Source organism: Tupaia chinensis, unplaced genomic scaffold (assembly GCF_000334495.1).
Source record: "Tupaia chinensis unplaced genomic scaffold, TupChi_1.0 Scaffold144426_1, whole genome shotgun sequence".
NCBI lineage: Eukaryota > Metazoa > Chordata > Mammalia > Scandentia > Tupaiidae > Tupaia > Tupaia belangeri.
Window position 1 is genome coordinate 128,958 of NW_006204286.1, and position 22,222 is coordinate 151,179.

A 22,222-nucleotide genomic window follows, 5' to 3' on the forward strand; every position below is an offset into this window, starting at 1 on the left:
AAGCCTAAAAAAAAAAAAAAAAAAAAAAAGGATATACACCACAATATTAGTTATCTTGTCTGTTTATCCTTCTGAAGTGCTTTTTTAGGGAGGTAATGATTATCTCTTAAACAGAGTCATATGAAGGCATGAGTAGATGGGTTATCTTGTAAAGTCAATATAATCTAGCAGTATGTTTACATGTCATAGAATTAGCAAGTAATGCATACACGCACAAACACACACAAACACACAGTCTTCAAAAGTTCATGGAAAAGGCATATTATGAAGAATATGCTCCAATTTTTAAATTTTTGGGGCCAAAATGATCTTATACTTTGATTCCATTTTAACAGACTTTTCGAAGTCCCCTTGTATATAGCTATACATATGTAAATAATAAATGGAAATAGGTGTAGATCCATATATCTACATCTATATATTCTATATAAAACTCTTAAGTACTTACATGAGCATAGTAGCATTTTCTATTTCTCAATATGTTCTCTGTACCAACCACAGATTTCTCTGTTCTGGGAACAAACCATGCTCTCCTTCCTGCTCTGTTTTTATGCAAATTGTTCACTGCTTAGAATACCCTTTCTCTTTCTTACTGTGTATCCAAGTCTTATTCATCATTTGAAACCAATTTCAAGATCTAGTACCTCCAGAAAACTGAAACTATGCCAGTCCACAAACTAATTTAATTTAGCTCTTTGTGCTCAATTTTCTTGAATTGTTTTCAGTATTATTTTATGGATGAAAATCTTGTTCTCTCAAGCATCCTTCACTCTACTACAAAAGAAATGAATAAACTTAAGAATAAAGAACGAGACACACTTTTTGGAATATTGCACTAGTTTCTAGCACAATACTGGTGGAACACTGTATAGGTGCTTAGTAAATACTTGTTGAACTGAAAGAAGTAGTTAACTGATTATAACTGAGCCCAATTGCCAGCTGATTCTGGAAAGAATTTTCCTAGATATTTCTCTCTTAAAGCAATCAATAAGAATGGCTAAGAAAGCCAAAAAGAATATAAGCAAAACTTTCTCAAGAATATTGTGATTTCTTGAAAACTTCTTCATATGAGGAAGAGATCAGTCTAATTGTAGCAGCTAAACTGAACTCCTTGTAGAGCTGGAAGCTGACATTTGAGTTTTACATGGACTTCTAGATCTTGGCCAACAGCTCCTCACTGACAGACCTCTCTCATAAAATGAATTTCAAAATTAGGCAAGTCTTTATACAGAAGAAGCATGGATACATACATATAAATATTGTGTTTTATTCATGTATTTCCCTCTTCTAAGATTATCTATACATTCATTAAACTAGAAGCGGCCTAAAAATATGGTTTGGGGGCCAAGAGGTGGTGTGGTAGTTAAAGTACTGGACTCCCACATGCCCTACCTATTGTGGTTCAAATCCTTTGTGCATGCATGCCCAAAATTCCAAGAGAAGAATAAAGGAGAAGGGATTGTGGTATGGCCATAACCCCAGGCCGGGGTGAGGGGGGTAGGGGTAGGGTGTTGATTTCTCACTTTCCCTCTCACTGTTTCTTTCTGTCTCTCACAATTGAGTGCATACGCTGTATGACAAAAACCTTTATAAAATGGTATCAACTATGATTTGAAAAATTAAGGATAGTTGAACAAATGGAAAATCTAGATGTCATATCAATCACACTCCATCTATCTTTAGGTTCTTTATATTGCTTTAGCTGGTCAGGTAGATGCTCCTTCTCATTTCTTCCTGTGTCTCTTCCAAGACTACAACTTTCCTAATATAAGAGGGCATTTCCTTAACCAAGAATATTTAAGTACTGTACTTCTTGGCTAGAATTTACAAACATATTTTTCTCTTAACTAATTATAATTTCTTCATAATGTGAAAATAATATTTCTTTTCCTTCAAGTTTATCTTGTTTGACAAAGTAATTTCATAGTTGCAAATTGTCTTAAAATATTTACTTATTTTTAATTTATTCACAAATGCGCCACACACCAGTTGATCCTTTAAGTGCATGATTTTTTTTGCCTGCATTAATCTTTAATGAATTATTAATGAATTAATGCCATTAATGAATCCTTTGTTCATGTGGCTTCTGTGTGGTAAATTTAGATATCCAAATAAAGAATCACAGAAACCAGGATAAGGAATTATTTAGATCAATATTGTGTCTGTGTTCAAAGCTAGAAAAAGGTGTAAGAAGTTACCAATAGAAAATGATTTTATTTTGAGAGAACTCATATTTTTTTAACACTCACATATGAAGGCATAGGTCATGTATTCTACAAAAAATTAAATAAAGCAATGCTGTTTTATAACCACTGCACTATATTGGCTTCCAAAATGATCTCTTTGTGTTTGTTTTCTGAGTTTGGAATTGCACTGTTCCCCATTGCATATTAGTTGGACTTGGACTTGAAACAGTAAGGAAGTTTTCTTTCCTTTTGTTCCTTTTTTTTTTTTTTTTGGAGAGGTTTTTGTTATAGGGCACATGTGCTCATTAGAAAGACAGAGATGGAGAGACAGAGAGCGAGAAATCACCCCACAGGGGGGATGGCCATGCCGCAATCCCTTCTCCATTCTCCTCTCAGGATCTTGGGCACGCATGCACATGCGTCCGGCATGAGTTTAAGCCACCGGGTCTGAGACTCAAACTGTAGTGGACTACTTGAGAGTTCAGTGACACAGCCATTACGCCAACTGCTGGTCCCGGAGTTTTATTTTCTTAATGTGAAATTATGCACAATATGCCTGAAGTTTAGATAATAAATATTTTTCCACTAGAGAAAAGGTAAGACCTTTAAAACAGAAGAGTGAGTTATTTTTGGCAAAAGAGATGAGGTGTAAAATCAGGTAACAAAATTTCACTTCTATGTGAGTGTATTCTTTCTCAAATTTTTACACTTTTCATTTTTATAGTATTGCAATTTACATTCAGTAAGTCCAAAATCCATTTGGGTCCACAAGTTTGGAAGGGAGAGTCCTGAAGGAAGTCAAACTTTCATCTAGTGTTAAGTCTTGATAAGATTAGTACTCAAGAATAAGGTAAAATTTCCTCATCTTAAACTGTGATGTCCCAGTTAGCAATATTTTAAAGTACTAAATAACAACTCCTTAGAGTTTCTTAATTTTGTTGAAACTGTTCCTGGGTGTGTTTTTGCATAGCTTTTAGAGTTGTCTCAAGGCCATGTTCTTGCTGCCTTGAGAAAGCAAAGATAGGAAGCCTCCAAAGGAAACATAAATGCCTTGGGCCAGAATAATAGTAACATTAATGAATGGAGGTTTTCTCTATGTGACAACATTGTGTTGATAAGACACTTGAGGTATAGCGGCATCCCATAGGTACCCATCTACTTGATGGAATGAGTGCTCTCTCAAATGTCAATCTCAAATGTTAAATAATAGCATTAGCTGTTCATATATAAACAGGGAAGAGGATGCATCAATTAAGACCCCTTCATCAGATTACTATTTGACTACAGTAATGTCCAAGCAATTCAACTCCATCTCTGATTTCAGGTAATAAAACCCTTGATGAGAAATGCTCCAGCAAATCCAAGGAAATAGTGTTTAGGTATGTAACCAGCTGCAAATTAGTGGTGACTTTTTTAGAAAAATCTGAAGAAAGGAAGCAATCTCTAAAGGGAAACCATGGACTTAACTCACTATTGTCTTGAAAGTTCTTGTCCTGGTTTCAAGTTGTTTTGTTTTGTAATTGTAGTTTATGAGATTCCAGGAATAGTAGTTGAACTTTTCCTGCTAACTTCTACATTATATGAACTTTGACATTCAGAGATGATACTTTTTTTGGAGGTTTTTGCTATAGGGTGTGTGCGCTTGCCAGAAAGACAGAGAGAGACAGAGATAGAAAGCGAGAAATCACCCCTCGGTGGGGATGGCCACGCCGCAATCCCTTCTCCTCCATTCTCTTCTTGGGATCTTGGGCACACATGCACACGCGCCTGGCGTGAGTTTAAGCCACTGGGCCTGAGACTCCAACCACGGTCGACTACATGGGAGTCCAGCAACATAGCCATTACGCTAACTGCTGGTCCTGACTCATCTTTTTTTAAAGCTTACTCTAACAAGGTAAATAGAGCGACTAATTGGCATAGGCTATAAAGAAAGCTATAGGTCAAATAACAAAAGAATTTCAAGGAAGAAACAAGAAACTTACCTTTTAAGCTATATCAGAGAGGTTGTATACAGGAAGAGTCGTTGAAGTATGACAATTGATAAAATATCAAATATTAAAGTATAGGAAATATTTTAAAATGCTAAAATTTAAGTTCAGTGATAGAGGATGGTAGGTCTCAATACAATAGAATCAGGTGAAACACAGTAAAAAAGCTGGTATTATCAGCCGGAGGTGATTGAGAAATGGCCAAAAAGAGGTATCAAGTAGGCAATTAAAAATGATAGATGGAAGCTGAGAAAGAACATTTTAGGAGTTGTTTATATAGATAAAAGAAGTAGAAGGAGCCAAGATTTTTAGATCATGTTGTCAAAAGAGAGAGGGTAGGGACCAATAGTTAGGGTAATGGCTATGTTGCTGAACTCTCATGTAGTCGACTGCGGTTCGCATCCTGGACCTGGTGGCTTAAAACTCACGCCAGGCGCGTGTGCGTGCGTGCCCAAGATCCCAAGAGGAAAATGGAGGAGAAGGGATTGTGGTGTGGCCATCCCTTCTGGGGGGTGGTTTCTCACTTTCTGTTTCTCTGTCTCTCTCTGTCCATCTGGTGAGTGCACACACCTTATAGCAAAAACCTCTCCAAAAAAAAGAGAGAGAGAGAGAGAGAGAGAGTAGAGAAAGGAGAAGGGGGCCAAGGTTGAGTCTTTGAGGAGGAAGTTCCCCTGATGAAAGAAGGAAAAAGAGCCCAAGAAGACTTAGAAACAGCAATACAGTATAACAGGGGAAAAGAGTATTAATAGAATGGGTGAACAGAACTGGAGCAAGATGAAGACAAAGAAAAGGAAGAAGAATTTGGTAAATTGGAGGCCAATAAATGCAGTTTCAGGAACATAGTGAAGTTAGAGTCTGATTTTCAAAATATTAAGGAATGTGTGGGTTCCCTTTGCAGCTAAAGGGAACAAAAAACAGACTTTTTTTTGGAGAGGTTTATACTAGAGGGTGTGTATACTCACCAGAAAGAGAGAGACAAAGAGACAGAAAGCGAGAAATCACCCCCCAGGGGGGATGGCCATGCTGCAATCCCTTCTCCTCCATTCTCCTCTTGGGATTTTGGGCAAGCAGGCACACACGCCTGGTGTAGTTTAAGCCATTGGATCTGGGACTCGAACCGTGGTCGACTACATGGGAGTCTAGCGACATAGCCATTACACCAACTGCTGGTCCCCCAAAACAAACAAACAAACAAACAAAACAGATCTTAAGTGAATATAGTGGTAAAATTTTTAAAGGAGTTGGAAAATGAAGTTGGAGTTCTAATTCTTGAAGATCAAGAAAATTAGAAGTTTGCTGACAGTAAAGAGAAATTTTTTAGTGATACTGAAAGAGTTCAGATAGTGAACTCAAATTGTTGTTTTTGAGCCAGTGGCATCAGGATAATTAGGTAACTTAGAAATTCAAATGATCAATCTCTAGCAATTTCTACTTGAACAGGCCCTTCAAATGATTCTGGTGCACACTAAAGTTTGAGAACCACTGCCAGAAAGAAGAAGGCAATGCCACCTGTAGAAAGGAAGAAAGCAACAGTGGAACTTGGACTATGAGGAAAGTGGGAAAGAAGGATGAGAAACTGAAGACTATAGTAGCAAGTCTAATAGACTTAATTAAAAGTCCTGTCTAGCGATGGAAGGAATTCTGTAAGTCAGAGACAATCTGTGCTAGACCAAAGTGCCTTACATTTGAGACCTTCTCTAGCAAATAAAGAGATTAAAATCTAGGGACAGAGAGAATGGATTGTAGTCTACCCAAAGTAAAGGATCAGCAAAGTAAGGACAGTAATAGGAGCATGCAACAAAAAATTTAAGGTCTAGCCAGAGCATTGCTGAATTGAGTGACAATAGCCCTACTTGAAACTAAGGACTGGAGAATTTAATGAGGGCAAGGCTAAGTAGAAAGGACAGAGTAGGAGATGAAGTAAGAAACTGATGATAAGAGAAAGACACATTCAGAATTCCAGGTTAAATTGTTTCAAGTGATGATAAATAAGTTCAAGAAGTTGTCAAAGTCTATGTGGGCTGAAGATGTAGAATGAAGAAAGAATGATGCAGAGCCTTGAGGACAGAGTGTGGGAAAGATCACGGATATGGAGTGAAAGAACCTTGAGAAAAGAGTGTGGGAAAGATCACGGATATGGAGTGATGAAGTTCTCATAGACCTCAGGGCGAGAGTCACAGTAGGAAGTGGAAAGAAGATTGTAAGCTGGCTGATGCAACTGCTGAAGGATGGAAAAAGTGACAGGAGGGCCAGTAGATAGTGATAATTTGAGGCAAGGAGACTGGTTAAAAGTGGGCTACAGGACTGCGTACTTGTATTACTTTGTTAAAAACTTTCTAAAAAGAGCAAATACACAATTTAAAAAAAATAAATATGGGTTTGTCACAAAACAAGAGTTCAAAAGGGCATCCTGGCATGAAGTTGCAGGAAACAGAGTAGCAAGTGTTGGAAAAAGATGGGTCCCAAACAGATATGAACTAAATTTGTATAAAAGAGATAAGAGATAGAAGTTCACACAAAATGTCCTTTACTTCAATAATGAGTAAGAAGAAAGCAAGAAATATGGAGAGGGACTTGAGCTACATATTGGTTAGTGAGAGGACAGGCAGAACTGCTGAGTTTATTGAACTAATCTGTCCTGAAATTCCATCACTAGTGAAAGTGATGGAATTTAACTTATGTTAAATAAATATTGTACCAAGCTTCCTAGGTACCTGCCAGAGAAAGCACCTAACATTAAGGTGCCCATTGTCTTGGTAGACAGACACTGAATTTTCAAGTGATGAAAGAAAGGCATGACATCATGAGTTTTTTCCACTGGCAATAGCACTATCCCTGTGAGAATGACTTTTCCCTTTACATCTTCCCATGACTTTCCAAAAGGTTTCTTGGAAGCCTCAAGCCAAATGAAGAGTTGCACACATAATAATCATAGTTACCTGAGTCTTGCTTACAAACACCACCTGTATGACAACTTGTAAAATGAGTTCAGTTGAGCTTTTTCCTGTCACTAATATATGAAATTATCTGTTCCTTGCTAATCGCAAGAAAATTATCACAGTTTGTTATTTTTACTTTCCCCAGGGAATATGTGACTAGTGATATTTGAATTTAAAACAAAAATGATGCTGTGATAGGGAAGACCACTGAAAATATATGTAAATTAATTTATTAAAAAGACTTTTGCTATAGGGCACATGCTCTCACCAGAGAGACAGAGAAAGACAGAAATTGAGAAATCACTCCCCTGGAGGATGGTCATTTCAGAATCCCTTCTCCTCCACTCTCCTCTCAGGATTTCGGGCATGCATGCACATACACCAGGCATGAGTTTGAAGCCGTTGGGTCTGGTACTCAAACCACAGTTGATTACATGGGAGTCCAGCAAAATAACCATTGCATCATTAGCTGATCCCTATATAAATTATTTTTATAAAAAAATATTGTGATTTTGGGGGCTGGCAGGTGGTGTGTTGGTTAAAGGCGCTGGATTCCCACATTGTCAACTGCAGTTTGAGTCCCAGACCTGACAACTTGCTTTCTCTCTTTCTCTCTCTTTCTCTGGTCAAATAAAATAATAGTAGCAAATGGAAATAAATAAGTAAATAAATCATTAAAAAATATTGTGAATTAGGTTTTTTTTTTTTTGAGAGGTTTTTATTTTTTTCGCTATAGGGCGCGTGTGCTCACCAGACAGACAGAGAGAGACAGAGAGACAGAAAGCGAGAAATCACCCCCCAGGGGGGATGGTCACGCCGCAATCCCTTCTCCTTCATTCTCCTCTTGGGATCTTGGGCACACACACACACGCGCCCAGCGTGAGTTTTAAGCCACTGGGTCCGGGATGTGAACCGCGGTCGACTACGTGGGAGTCCAGCGACATAGCCATTACGCTAACTGCTGGTTCCTGTGAATTAGGTTTTTAGACACGTGATTTTTTGAAAAATGTTTTAGCATATTTTGTCTTAGGAAAAGCACTTTAAAGATGATTTAATTCCATCTAAGGATAGTATTATGATGGAACCAATTTCTTAAATTGATGCGTTGATACACTTGGGGTCTGAGGTTAGAGAAGAATGTCAAAAATCAAGTATTCACTTGAGCATCTACTATGTGCTTGGCACTAAGCTAGGTGCTTTATATATTTTATCTCTTTGAATACTCTTGTAGGATATATAATGTACATTTAAGAGTATAACTCTTCCCCTTTTGGTTATAACTAAATGGAAATTCTTTCCAGTTAAGTGAATTACTAAAGATTACACTGCTCAGTACTATAAGGTTTTGTAAACTCAGATGATTGAAATGACAGCCGCCTGTATCCTTTCCACTCTGCCATGCTGTCTTCAAACTACAATGTAACTCTAAACACAAACTTTAAAAAGGAGCACATAAAAGCACTGGAAATTGTTATGGACACTGGGGAAAAAGTGGAAGGAGAGGGGGAGAGGGGAAGAGTGTAGAAAAGGAAATTTGGGGAAAAAATAGGTAAGATATTTGTGGGACACAGATAGGGTTTATTACCTGTTGATAATGACATACATAGTATTTTAAACTAGACTGGCCTGAGGTGTATATCATTATGGGTAAAGCCTCTTTACAATGTAAATGATGTATAGCGATTGAATGTATAAATAATAATGATAAAAACTAAAAAGGGGCAAAATTTCAGTTTTAAAAGAGCCTGCCTTGTATCTGGTCAATTTTCCCTTGAGATTCTTCCATCATGTGTCACAACTACAGGGTGCATGTACACACCAAGGAGCCTTACTGAGAGAGTTAACTCTCTCTCTCTCTCTGTCCCTCTTTGTCCATAGGAACTGTGCAACCAGTTTACCCTGTCCTCACTATGAACAAGAATGGACATTTAAGTGGAATTACAAATTCTAAACTTTCAAGAACACTATTCTACTTTCAGCAGCAATTCAACCTTAACCTCATAAAATATTGAAAAAAAACAAGCAAAAATACCCATACAAAAAGCCTCTAATATTTAACAAACATGCATAGGAATCTCAAACAGCAACATAAATAACAAAATTGGAAGCAATATATTAGTTACCCCACTCTGCCTGTTTTCTAAATAAACAATATGTAGTCTGGCCACATATATTAATAGATGTACTATGTTAGTGAAGGACAATCACAGCATTACAATTGTCACTAGACAACATTCTTAATCCTGTGATAGTGTTCCTTTCTCTGATAATTGTCCCTCAGACTGTTTCTACCCTCATCCCTCTAGTTTAAATTTTACATTTACATTATTGAAATAGCCTTTAATAATATGCATTTCACAGATCTTTCTCCATGGAATTTTTTTCTCATGCCAGACTTTATAGATTTCAGTTTATGAATATAATCAACTTATATTTTCATTAAGTCCTTACATCAACCCTATGAGGTAGACATTAATTCCCAAATTTAATGAATTAGGGCAAGGCTGAGAGATTTGGTATTATTAAGAACACATAACTTGAAAGAGACAGCATTAGGACAGGAACCCAGGTCTTCATATCATGAAGTTAGTCCACATTCATTTATATCACCAATAGTTCCCCATATTCTTTTAATCCAGTGCCCTACTCATGTTTCTAGTATTGATTAAGGGCTTTCCACATAATTGATCCAAAATCAAAGTGGAAGTATCAGGATTTAGAGACAGGTGACTTGTGTGTAAATCCTGGATCCACCACATAGTAGCTATCTAAGTCTTTGAAAGTAAAGTAACCTCTTTGAATTCAAGTTTCCTTATCAAACAATAAGGACAATAATAACACCATGCCTTCTTAAGTTGATCGTTGTGAGAAGTAGCCAATGAAGTCTATCTTGCACAAAGTTGCTAGAGTTAACTTTCTAAAGCATACCATCAGTATTTTCCTGCTCAATAACCTTCACTCAGTCAGTCTCAATTGCCTACTAAAAAAAGCCCAAAGTTTTTAACTTAACACACAATGATGTTATGACCTGGCCATAATGTATCATGTTAATCCTATCCCTAGTACTTCTTATCATGTGTCTTCCATGCCATACAAATCAAACCTCTAGCTAATCCTGAAAACCAAAATGTCCTTTCCCAAATCTTGGACTTTGTTCATGTGATTCCCTCTTTCTAGAATGTTATCTCCATGCAATACCACAAAACCACATATGGAAATTCAGCCTATTTTTCAAAGTCTGGGTCATTTCCCAGCTCTTCGATAAAGCCTTTCTTTATCTACCTTTATCTCCTCTTTTTTGTTCTCAAAGCATGCTGTTTGTTCCTCTTTTATGACAGACAACAAAACACTTTGTTTTGTATTATGTTTTATGTGCATGTCATTTTTCCCTAATAGAAAAACTAAGGAAAAGCAAAGTTATAGACCATATTAACCATATAAAATTATTGATATTTGACCTATAAAATGACAACTCCAAATTATTTAATTTAATAAAATGGCTTTTTTATGGTTATTAGTAACCCATGTAATATAAAATATTTAACACCCTTTGGATTTTGTTTAAACATAGTCTAGAAGCCAACATCTCTAAGCTCATATCCAGAGGAAGCACAACTTTAGGCTTTTTTTCAGATTGGGAAAAACATAGATTTTAACTTATTTGTAGTTTGTTTCGATTAATATGGCCAGAGTGCATATTTCAAAGTTTCAATCCTTAGAAATAATCCCACATATATTTTAGACAAAGCAACCAACTTCTTTTGTGGGCAGTTTCCTTCTTTTATTATTGTTTTCTTTTACTTCTTAATAAGAGTTGCCTATGAGAGAGGTCAATTTGAGATCTAAAACAATACAAATTAAGACTGATTCCTCATTGTTCCATTATTGTTGTTGATTTTGCCAAGATACAAGAAAATTCTTTTTCTTTAACACTTGTATAGCAGATGTTTACAAGATTCCAAAGTCTTCCAAATATAAATTAGTCACTGAGGATTGTATCCCAGGAGATTTCTTCTTAGTAACTAAATTTTAGTTTCTGTTTTGTTGATGTAATACATAGTAACATATACTCATTCCGCCTTGAGTTAATACAATATATTCTCAAAGAAGACATACAGGAAATAATTAGTTTGTGAAATGTGACTATTACAATCTTCTTAGATGGTTTCATTTACAATTCATTGTTCACTTAAATGTCATACCTCGTGAAAATATTTAGTGCTATGCAATTGTTGGGCCCATTTTAGGGCTGAAGATCAGCTAGAAGGTATTAATTAATCAGTTCATAATTTATCTCATAGAGTGAATATTATCAATGGAATTGAATTATTTCTTCTTATAAAAGGAGTTGGGAAAATTTGTTTTAAAAATGCTTTAACAAAACACAAATACCATTGATATAACTCAATATTTTGATGAAAATTTAATGTAGGTACCTGTACAGAAATGTAAGAATGGTTTAAAAGTGTTATTTCAGTTTGATAAGATATCAACTGATTGATCTTACCTGCTCACATACCTGGCTTGATATACCATGACATAATTCATTGCCAGTGCTTGTAGAAATTGAGTCATTTCCTGTGATAGTTTGGATATGCTCACTAGAATGGGATTGTTGACAGTGTGGAGAGTGGATAATCTGGGGTTGTTGGATGATGTGATGATGACATTGAACTTGAGGATAGCATTCCTAAAACACATACACATACCAAAAACAGGCACTGAGAAAGAAAATTACTAATTAAGAAAAAAACTGAAACCATTTAAAAAGTTTAATGTATAATTTCAGATCATTTAAACCATAAGATTCGTAGTTTAAATTAGTGATACACTATTTTTCAAAGTATTCCATTGGGAAAGTTTGTATTGAAATCTATTTTTATATGATCAGTGTCTGTTACCATTCAAATACTTACCTAGATTGGCCAGGGAATTGAATGTTCTGATTAAATTAATATTCCAGTTATACTTAACACTAAATCTATAATGAATATTAATATTAATTAATTTTTCTTTGATGATTCAACAGGCACTTCAAGACCTAATTCTATAATAATACTATAATACTGAAGATGTAGATAGATATAAAATTAGAAAATAATATAATGTAGTGATTTTCAATGTCAGGAAGCATATTAGAGGCACAGCAGGGGAGCACACAGTTCTTAAGCTTATGAAAATTGAGCATAAATTTTTTAAAATTCAAAAACCAGAGACTGAAGCTTCAAAACAAGGAAAACATGGATTCTAACTCTGATTCTATCACTTCCTACCTGTTATCTTGACAAACTATATATGCAACCTTTATGAATCTCAGTTACTTCATTTATAAAAGTGGAGATGGTACAAGTCTCATTGGGTATCCATGAAGACTAAATGAATTAATATCTATACACTGACTAATACAAAGTAAAAGACTGTAAACATTTATTATTATTACTATTACTAATACTACATCATCAGCTTTATTATTATGTGCCTCACCAATTTTATAGGTAACAAAAAACAAGCTCCGAAGTTCAGAAAAATAATATAATTTCCTTACAAAAACACAGCAAATTAATGGCAAAATTAGGCCTATGACTTACAATTTCTAGCTAAGAGTTATTTCAGGATATTAGGCTGAACTTCACTGAAAAATATTCTGGAATTTTTTTATTATTAATTTATACATTCACTCATTTTACATCATTTAGATTGTAAAGAAACTTTACCCAGCATGATATACACCTCAGACCAGCCCAGTTGAGAATACTACACACATCATCATCAACAGGTAATAAGCCATATCTGCGTCCCACAAATGTCTTACCTCTCTACTTTTTCCCCAAAATTTCCTTTCCTACACTCTTCCCCCTCCCACTCTCCTTCCACTTTATCCCCATAACAATTTTGAATGCCTTTATGTCCCCCCATCTCTCAGTCTCTACCATACAGTGGAGACATTCAGTACATGTTAAGTGGAGACATACAATGTCTCTCCTTCATAGCCTGATTTGCTTCACTCAGCAATAAATCTTCCATATTCATACACTTTATATCAAATGCCAGGATCTTGTTTTTTTGTTTTTTTGGGTTTTTTTGGCTGAATAGTAGTCCATGGAGTATATGTGCCACATTTTTTCAATCCATTCATCTGTGGACATTTAGGTTGGTTGCATGTTTTAGCAATTGTAAATAATGCCACAATAAGTATAGATGTGCAAGTGGTTTTCCAAATGAGCATTCTCCTGTCCTTTGGGTAGATACCCAAGAGTGGAATAGCTAGATCATATGGTAGTTCTATTTGTAGGTTTTTTAGGAAACTTCATATTGATTTCCACAGTAGCTGGACCAATTTACATTCCCACCAACAATGTAGGAAAGATCCCCTTTCACCACATCCCTGCCACACTTATCATTTTTTTTTATCTTTGCAATTCTGACTGGGGTTAGTTGATATCTTGTCGTAGTTTTGATCTGCATCTCTCTTACAATGAGGGATGTTGAACATTTTATCATACGCTATTTGGCTGATCACATGTCTTCCTTAGAGAGTTGTTTATTCAGCTCATTTCCCAATCTTTTAATTGGGTTAATCATTTTCTTCCAGGCAAGTCACTTGAGTTGCCTTTCTATTCTGGTTATCAGTCCTTTTTGTGAGGCATAGTTTACAAAAATTTTCTCCCATTCCAAGGGTTGTCAACTACACTAATTACTGTATCCTTTACTGTGCAGAAACTTCTTAATCTGATGTAATCCCACTTGTCTATTTGGGAGTTATTGCCTGTGCTTTTGAGGTCTTGCTTAAGAAGTCTTTGCCTACCCCAATGTCTCCCAGAGTTTTCTCAGTGTTTTCCACCAGTCATTTTATAGTTTGAGGTCATAGGTTTAGATATTTGATCCACTTTGAGTTGATTTTTGTTGATGGTGACAAATAAGGGTTCAGATTCATCTTTCTGCAGGTGAATACTCAGTTTTTTTTCAACACCATTTGTTAATATTCTGGAATTTTAAAAACTTAAACTAAATGTTTGCTATTTTATTATTTATTTTTATGGCTTTTTTTTTTCCTGATCAGTATAGAGCACAAACTAAGAAAACATATCTTATTACTTAGGTTTTGGGAATAATCATGTATAATGACTTTGCTGTATTATTCTACTTTGATAAAAAGTACCTAGAAGTCTGTTTTGAAAGAAAAATACTCTATTTTGAATCATAATTCTGTATTCATACACATATAATTAATTTAGATATGTATTCAATGCATACCATACCAAATCATTCATATTATATCTGGCTTTCCAAATAAACCAAAATCTTAAATATTTAGATGTTTATGATTCTGACAGCTTATCCGTTTCATTTTTACAGGTATCAGATAAATAATAATGTGCTAATTTCTATGAATCTGGTAATAACTGCCCATAAGTGCTAATAAAAAATAAAATTTGTAGCCTGTAGGTGGCATAGTGGTTAAGGTACTGGACTCTTATGTGGCCGACTATGGTTCAAGTCCAGGACCTGGTGGCTTGAAACTCACACCAGGTTTATGTGTGTGCATCCCCAAACTCCTAAGAGGAGAATGGAGAAGAAAGGATTGTGGCATGGCCATCCCCCATGGAGAGGGTGATTTCTCACTTTCTTTCTTTCTTTGTCTCTGGCAAGTGCATATGCCCTATAGCAAAAATCTCAAATAAATAAATAAATAAAATGTATTCTTGTGTGATGTTTAAAAAGAAAAAACCTAGTTAATCAGTTTCATCTGTATGTGAGAAAAATTACTGTGTCATCAAAACTGGTTTGATATTATTTAACCGCCTATTATGGATTGAGTTGTAACTCCCCCAAATTAAATGAAGTTTGAACACTTGGTAAGTTGGAATGTGATCATATTTGGAAATAAGATCCTTATAGAGGTAATCAGTTAAAATGAGATAATTAGAATAGATCCCTATTTAATGTGACTGATATCCTTATTAAAATGGGAAATTTGAACAGAGAGAAAGATATGCACAGAGAGAAGACAATATGAAGACATAGAGGGAGGATGCCATGTGAAGACTGGATTGGAGTGATGAATCTACTAGTCAGGAAATGCCTGAGGCTACCAGAAGCTGGGAGACAGTCATGGAAGAATTTCCTGGCAGGTTCAGAATGAAAGTGACCCTACCCACACGGTAATTTCAAACTTCTGGCTTCCAGATAAGTTTCCATTGTTTTAAGCCATCCAGTTTCTGGTACTTTATTATGGCAGCCCTAAAAAAATTAATACACTGCCCTAGTTAAAAAACAAACAAACCAAAAAAAACTGTCTAAGAGACAAGTCCTACTCTTTGTCTGGGCTAGACATGCTTGTATCCACTAAACAGAGCAATGTGAAACCTCTGATGCTTACAGTAACAATTGTGCATGAAAGAAGGACTTAGAGGGTTCTAGATGCCATGGAATTACCATGATGCTGCAATAGTTTTGTACTCCATACTCTGATTTTTAATTAAACTTAATGGAATTTTTAAAATGTGATTTAAAACTTTAGTTTTCTAGGTGATTTAAAGTATACAGTATTTTACATATCTGTGTACATATTGTTGATTTAAAATTCATTTTATATTCAAAGAATTAGTACAAAATTGTAATGATTTAAATTATGATTTTTATAAGAGTAGTTTAAAAGAAAATATTAAAGGCACTGGGATAGTTACATTAAGTTCAGATTGTACCATTAATTTTCTATGTGACTTTACATACTTTGAATTCAGTTTCCTTTTCAGTAAAATAGGAACAGTAACACTTCACATGTGAAAATGGATATGAAAGTATTAAGAATAATATGAAGAACTGTAAACATAAAACATAGTATTATAACTCATATAGATAATCTTGCCTGGCACTTGACAATTGAAAGTCATTTTAGCTCTACTAAAATATTCATAATTTGAAAATATACACTTATAAAATAAGTTTTAAAATAAATGTACTTACTTGATCTGTATTCAGCTTCTCTACTTTTCTTATTGTTTTTTCATAAATAACATTATTTCCTGGGAAGAAATGGCCTCCTCTTAGGAATGGAGACAGTGGTTCCTATAAGGAAAATAAAGACAATGCTTTGTTTTGAAAGGTATGTTTTCAGAGGAACCTTAACTTAAGCAAATATCCTCTCTAATAGGCTCTGAGGCAGTGTCAGGTTTTAGGAAGAAAGTGGAATGACATACAATAACGTTCTGACAGATGAAAATAAATAGCAATAAAGACAGTTAATTTTATCAAAGAGAATGATCTAGATTCCTCCCATTACATTTTACTAGGTCTGAAAAAGTTTTTTGAGAATATTGTAAGGTTAGAAGAGAGTGGGAAAGATACTTTCTTCTGTTTCTAAGGAAAGAGAGTGGGTTTCCTCTGAGATAGATAAGCATAAGGTCAATCTCATTTAAATTGGGTTGACTGGCAGATTTCTTTCTATGCAAAAGCATTATGAGAGAAATGCAAAATAAACATAATTCAGTACTAGTAGATCATAAAGTAGGTAAAGCTATATTAAAGATTTTTTTCTAGGACTTAATTTGGTTGTGCTTGAATTGTACAATTCTTACTTGTGATTATAATCAAGGCTAAGGCTCTTAGTACAACATATGTTTTAAATATTGAGAACAGAGTAGAGGCTTTAAGAGCCACTGTATCTCTGCATAATCAACCAAATTGCTGTAGGATTAGCCAAGTGCTTAGAAGATGTCTGTCAATGAAATAAAGGCTAGTAATATGTCCAAGATCTGAAAGAAACCAGGGAAGAGCTAATAAGAATCAGACCAGGAGTATAAAATAAATGTAATGTGCAATAAATTCTTCTCCCATCTTCTGGTTTTAATTTTAGCCTCCACTTTTGTAAGGAGCACTGGGTTTGTTTTATTATAAAAGAAATGTTGCATTCATTTATTTTGAAATATAAGGGAATAATACAGAAAGGATGGTGGCCAGGAGGGGTGGACAAGCCTGTTACCAGTTAATGTTCTTAGGGCCATTTTTAAATCAACATTATGCACTAGGATCTTTGTAGTCTGCTATCATAAATGTTCTTAGAACAATTGAACTAAAACAATGAGAAAGGAAGACACTATTGAACCAAAACCTATATACTTCTTATATTTAAGTTTGAATAAAAGGTGGATGATTTAGCTAAATGTTCCACATATACTTCGATAAAACAGATATATAAGTGACTAAGTTTGACTAGTTGATGAATTATTAAATACAAAGATGAACATATTTAGAGAGATTCTCCTAGAATCTATTCGCTGTTTGTATTTGTAGAAGAGCCTCTTTGGTAATTGTTTGCAATCAAGTAACACATTTTAGTGCTTGCTATGCACAATGTATTTTTCTAAGATCTATGAGGTATACATGAATCAGACCCATATTATTAGAAGTGTCATTTAATACTGATCTGTGTTCCTCAAACTATGGCAGACAGCCCATTTTTCTACTGTCCTTAATCTAAGAATGGTATTTAGATTTTAAAGGACTGCAGATAAAAACAAAGAAGACTAAGGCTCCATGTGGTCAGCAAAGCCTGTACTATTTTATATATAGCCTTTACAGAAAAATGTTGGCATTTCCTGGTCTAGAAAATATATGAACACAAACATTCATTATACAAGGTAAAAAGTTACAAGTACCCACAGAGGTAGGACTTATGGGACAGAGTTCAGAGGAAGAAAAACTGATTTCTGTATGGCAATGTTCAGGTAGGATACTTGGGTCAGGTAGCATTTGAAAAAATGCTTTTTGGATAGGAGAAGATGGAAGAAAATGGTATTACAAATAAAGGAAAGAAAATAATTCAATTCAGTTTAGAAAAGTGTTATGTTATCCAAGGGGACTTCAAAAAATCTGTGGGAAAATTGAATTACAGTACAGTTAATTTTGGTGCAAATCTTTAAAAATTTATTTCATGACTGAAAGAGATAGAGGAAAGGAGGAAGAGAGAGAGAGAGAGAGCAGGAGACATCAACTCCCCAGCTTAAGCCAGCCCAGATCACAGTCACGTGTGTGCCATACTCAAAGAGGTCTCAGCGGTGAATCATCAACCTTCTTATGAGGTTCTGTCTGAAAGAGAACTGCATTTTACCACCATGCTACCATTCAGCCTAAAAGTGCAAAGAAATTTTGAAATTGGTGCACATATTTTTCATTTCCCATGAACATTTTGAAGATCCCTCTTATGCAGTGGGCATGTGGGCATGTTTGGTAGATAGAACTTGGTACTGTAAGCAATAAGAAGTCTTTAAGTGCATTTAAACAGGGGTGTGAGGTGAACAGAGTTCTACTTCAGTAAGATTTTTCTTTTGGGGGGGAGAGGTTTTTGCTATAGGGCATGTGCTCTCACCAGAAGGACAGAGAGAGACAGACCAGACAGAAAGCAAGAAATCACCCCCCAGGGGGATGGCCATGCCACAATCCCTTCTCCTCCATTCTCCTCTGGGGATCTTGGGCACGCATGCACACACGCCTGGCGTGAGTTTAAGCCGACAGGTCCAGGACTCGAACCACAGTCTACTATGTAGTAGTCCAGCAACATAGCCATTAGGTCAACTGCTGGTCCCATTTAGTAAGATTAATAAGAGGAGAGAAAGAGTACAAGTGATGAGACAAACTAGAACATTATCCTAATAATCAAGGAGAGTGTTTTTCAAAGATGACTGAAATCTTGAACCTGAGAACTTTATGGCCAATGGTTACCAGAACAAAAACATTGCCTTTTGTATTCTCCTAGGCAGAATCTAGATCTGATTTATGGTTTTATTCTTCATAACTCTTAGTGAAGTATATAATACATAGTAATCACTTTAACTTGTGTCAAATAAATGTGAAGAACCCCCAAAGATATTCTTTTTTTTTTTTTAAATGTACAGATGAGCATTCAGCCCACAATTGAACACAGGTCTGAAGCTATGTGGAAGTTCAAGGTTAAAAGTCTAAATTTCAGAACCAACTACTTTAAAGTGCTATTTAAAGGGGTTAGATGGTGACACAACAATTAAACATGATGCTCTGAGAGGCTGTCCCACATAGGAGGGTACTAGATTCATGTTCAGGGAGCTCCTTGAGTATGCCAGGAATGTGTGTGTGCATGATCTGGGACTGAGGATTGATTGTAGCATCAAGACTATATTGGGGTGCATGCATGCCAGTGTGCGTGCATGTGCATGTAAACACATGGTCTTTCTTTCATGGAAATAAATAAATAAATAAATACACCATTTTAAAAAGGAAATAACTAGTTAAAATCATGCAATTACTGAAAAGGCAAGTGAAGACCAAAGATGGAACTAGACAAGGCCTAACAGATCTGATCATCAGAACAGAAAAATACATAGAAGTCAAGAGAACAGAAAATTTCAGGAAGCAGTAGGAAGGTAAAAGCATAAATGCTTCAGAAAGGTCAACAGGTATGAATTTTAAAGTGGGCTGGATTTGGACTAGTACTAAAAATTCACTAGGTTTGACTACTGAAATCAGTATAAGCAGGTCTAAAAGAGAAAAAGTTGTATGTCATAAAACCTGTATTTTACCTCTTCCTTCATTACCTATGTGCTGTGGAAACTTTAGTAAGTCATTGACTTTCTCGGGGGATGAGTTTCCTTATCATAGTAATAGTAATGCAGGGTATTTTGTCTCAAGTAAAATAATGTATTTTAAAGTGCCCTTAATCTATATTTTAATGTATAAATGGCTTTGGTTTTAAACAATGTAATACAATGTTTAAAATGTTTACTATATTTTAAATAATTTTTGAGAATCTTATTAAAATTCATGAGGATATCACATTAAAAAATATGCAGGGACCAGCAGTTGGTGTAATGGCTATGTTGCTGGACTCCCAGGTAGTAGACCGCGGTTCGTGTCCCGGACCCGGTGGCTTAAAACTCACACTGGGCGCGTGTGCATGCATGCCCAAGATCCCGAGAGGAGAATGGAGGAGAAGGGATTGCGGCATGGCCATCCCCCCTGGGGGCTGATTTCTCGCTTTCTTTCTCTCTGTCTCTCTCTGTCTTTCTGGCGAGTGCACGCACTTTATAGCGAAAACCTCTCCAAAAAAAAAAAAATGCAAAAAGGCTTACTAGGGACAAGGACTTTATCCATCCTGAGTACCTGATAAGGAATGAATAGACCTTTGCGTGAGAAGGGATGACATAAAACTTTATCTTAAGTATATAAGGATCTTCTAAGAGAGGGAAAACAAAATTTTATGCAAAAGCATGAAATTTCTTACTCCATGAACTAAGGTTCATTGTAAATGCTGAACCATTTTCTTATTTAGAAGAAAGATTGTTTGAGCATTAACAATATTGATTCTCTTTAGAATGTATATTGATCTTATTATTTGAAATGACTTACTGAAAAAAAAAAAGCAACACACCTCCAAAGTTAGGGGCATATAACTTCCCCAAATCTATAAGAAAGTAAAACCAAATACAGTTGGCACTCTATATCCACAGGTTCCAATCTGCAGATTTAACCAACCAGAGATCAAAATATTTGGAAAAACACAAAACAAAGGATGATTGTGTCTGTATTGAATATGTATAGACTTTTTCCTTGTGATTATTCCCTAAACAATACAGTAAAGAACTATTTACCCACCATTTACATTGCATTAAATATTATAAATAACCTAAAGATGATTAAAAGTATATATTAGAAGGATGTGGGGGCCAGGAGGTGATGTGGTGGTTAAGGGAGTTGGACTTCCACATGGCCGAACGAGGTTCGAGTCTTGAACCTGGTTGCTTGCTTTCTCACTTCTCTCTCTCTCTCTCACTTTGTCACATTAAGATAAATAATGTTAAATAAAATAATTTTTTTAAAAAAGGAAGGCTGTGATAGGTTACATGCCAAATACTATGCCATTTTAAATGAGGGCAGATTTTGGTATCCTCAGGGTCCCTGGAACCAATCTCCGGATACCAAGAGACAACTGTATTAATATGAATAAACAATTCTAAGCAAAATAAATCGAATTGGAAGTTTCATATTTCTCAACCAAAAAGCTGCTAGATAATATTATTTTGGCAGCTTCTCTTTTTCAATCAGTATATTTGAAATGGTGCCAGATCCACCCTAAAAATTAACAGGTGTTTTCAAAATGGCTGATTTTATCATTTTAATTGTTACTTTTAGAACCTCTGGCAGTAGTTCTCACATCTAACAAAGTACATAATCTCTAACATCTCCTTTACTATTCCCAGGACAGGATGCCTTACTGAAGAAAATAAGGAGGAAGGAAGGAGGGAGGGAGGGGCGAAGGAAGGAAAGGAGGAAGAGAAGGAGGAAGAATGAAGAAAGGAAAGAAAGTTAGTTTGCTTTTTTTACTCATTACAAGTTCAACTTATCAAATTTCAAACAGGTCTTTCTTTGCCACCATACTTTTATTCATCGAATTCTCCATAACTGTGGTTACAAATCTTTCCATTTCTCTCAATCTCATGAGCTCATGCTCCCTAATTTTTTTACTTACAAAGAAAACCAAGATAATCTATCCACCGTGAGATCTCTTTTTTCCTCCACTCCTCAAAAACAAATCACATTGGGACCAGCAGTTAGCGTAATGGCTATGTCGCTGGACTCCCACGTAGTTGACCGCAGTTCGAGTCCTGGACCTGGTGGCTTAAACTCACGCTGGGCATGTGTGCGTGCATGCCCAAGATCCCGAGAGGAGAATGGAGGAGAAGGGATTGTGGTGTGGCCATTCCCCCCTGGGGAGTGATTTCTTGCTTTCTGTCTCTCTGCCTCTCTCTCTGTCTTTCTGGTGAGCAAACACGCCCTATAGCAAAAAAACTCTCAAAAAAACACAAACAAACAAAAAAACCCCAAAAAACAAATCACATTCAGCTTCTGTTCTTTCCATCTTATTAAGGAGAAAGAAATACTCCTCCTTTGTTCCCTGAAGTAGCTTCTCTATCTGTACTTGGAATCCTATCTCCTCAACCTATCCCATTTCTCTGTTATATCAATAGTCTTCCTTTCTACTGATTCTTTCCCTTTATCTACAACTCTTTCAGATTGCTAAAATTTGCTTTTATCTTTTAGCTAAAATCTCATCTCCTTCCTTTGAACCATATTCTTT

The 22,222-nt window shown here is 35.6% G+C and overlaps 1 protein-coding gene across 1 annotated transcript in view; it reads right to left on the reverse strand.

The window, feature by feature from the left end:
• POF1B (POF1B actin binding protein) overlaps positions 1 to 22,222 on the reverse strand; it is a 68,500-nt gene that overhangs the window by 35,430 nt on the left and 10,848 nt on the right. The window contains exons 4-5 of the mRNA XM_006167017.1: positions 16,081 to 16,182; positions 11,617 to 11,803 (exon numbers count right to left, since the gene is read on the reverse strand). Of these exons, the coding sequence (XP_006167079.1) occupies positions 11,617 to 11,803; positions 16,081 to 16,182 (289 nt within the window). The remainder of the gene's footprint in view (positions 1 to 11,616; positions 11,804 to 16,080; positions 16,183 to 22,222) is intronic.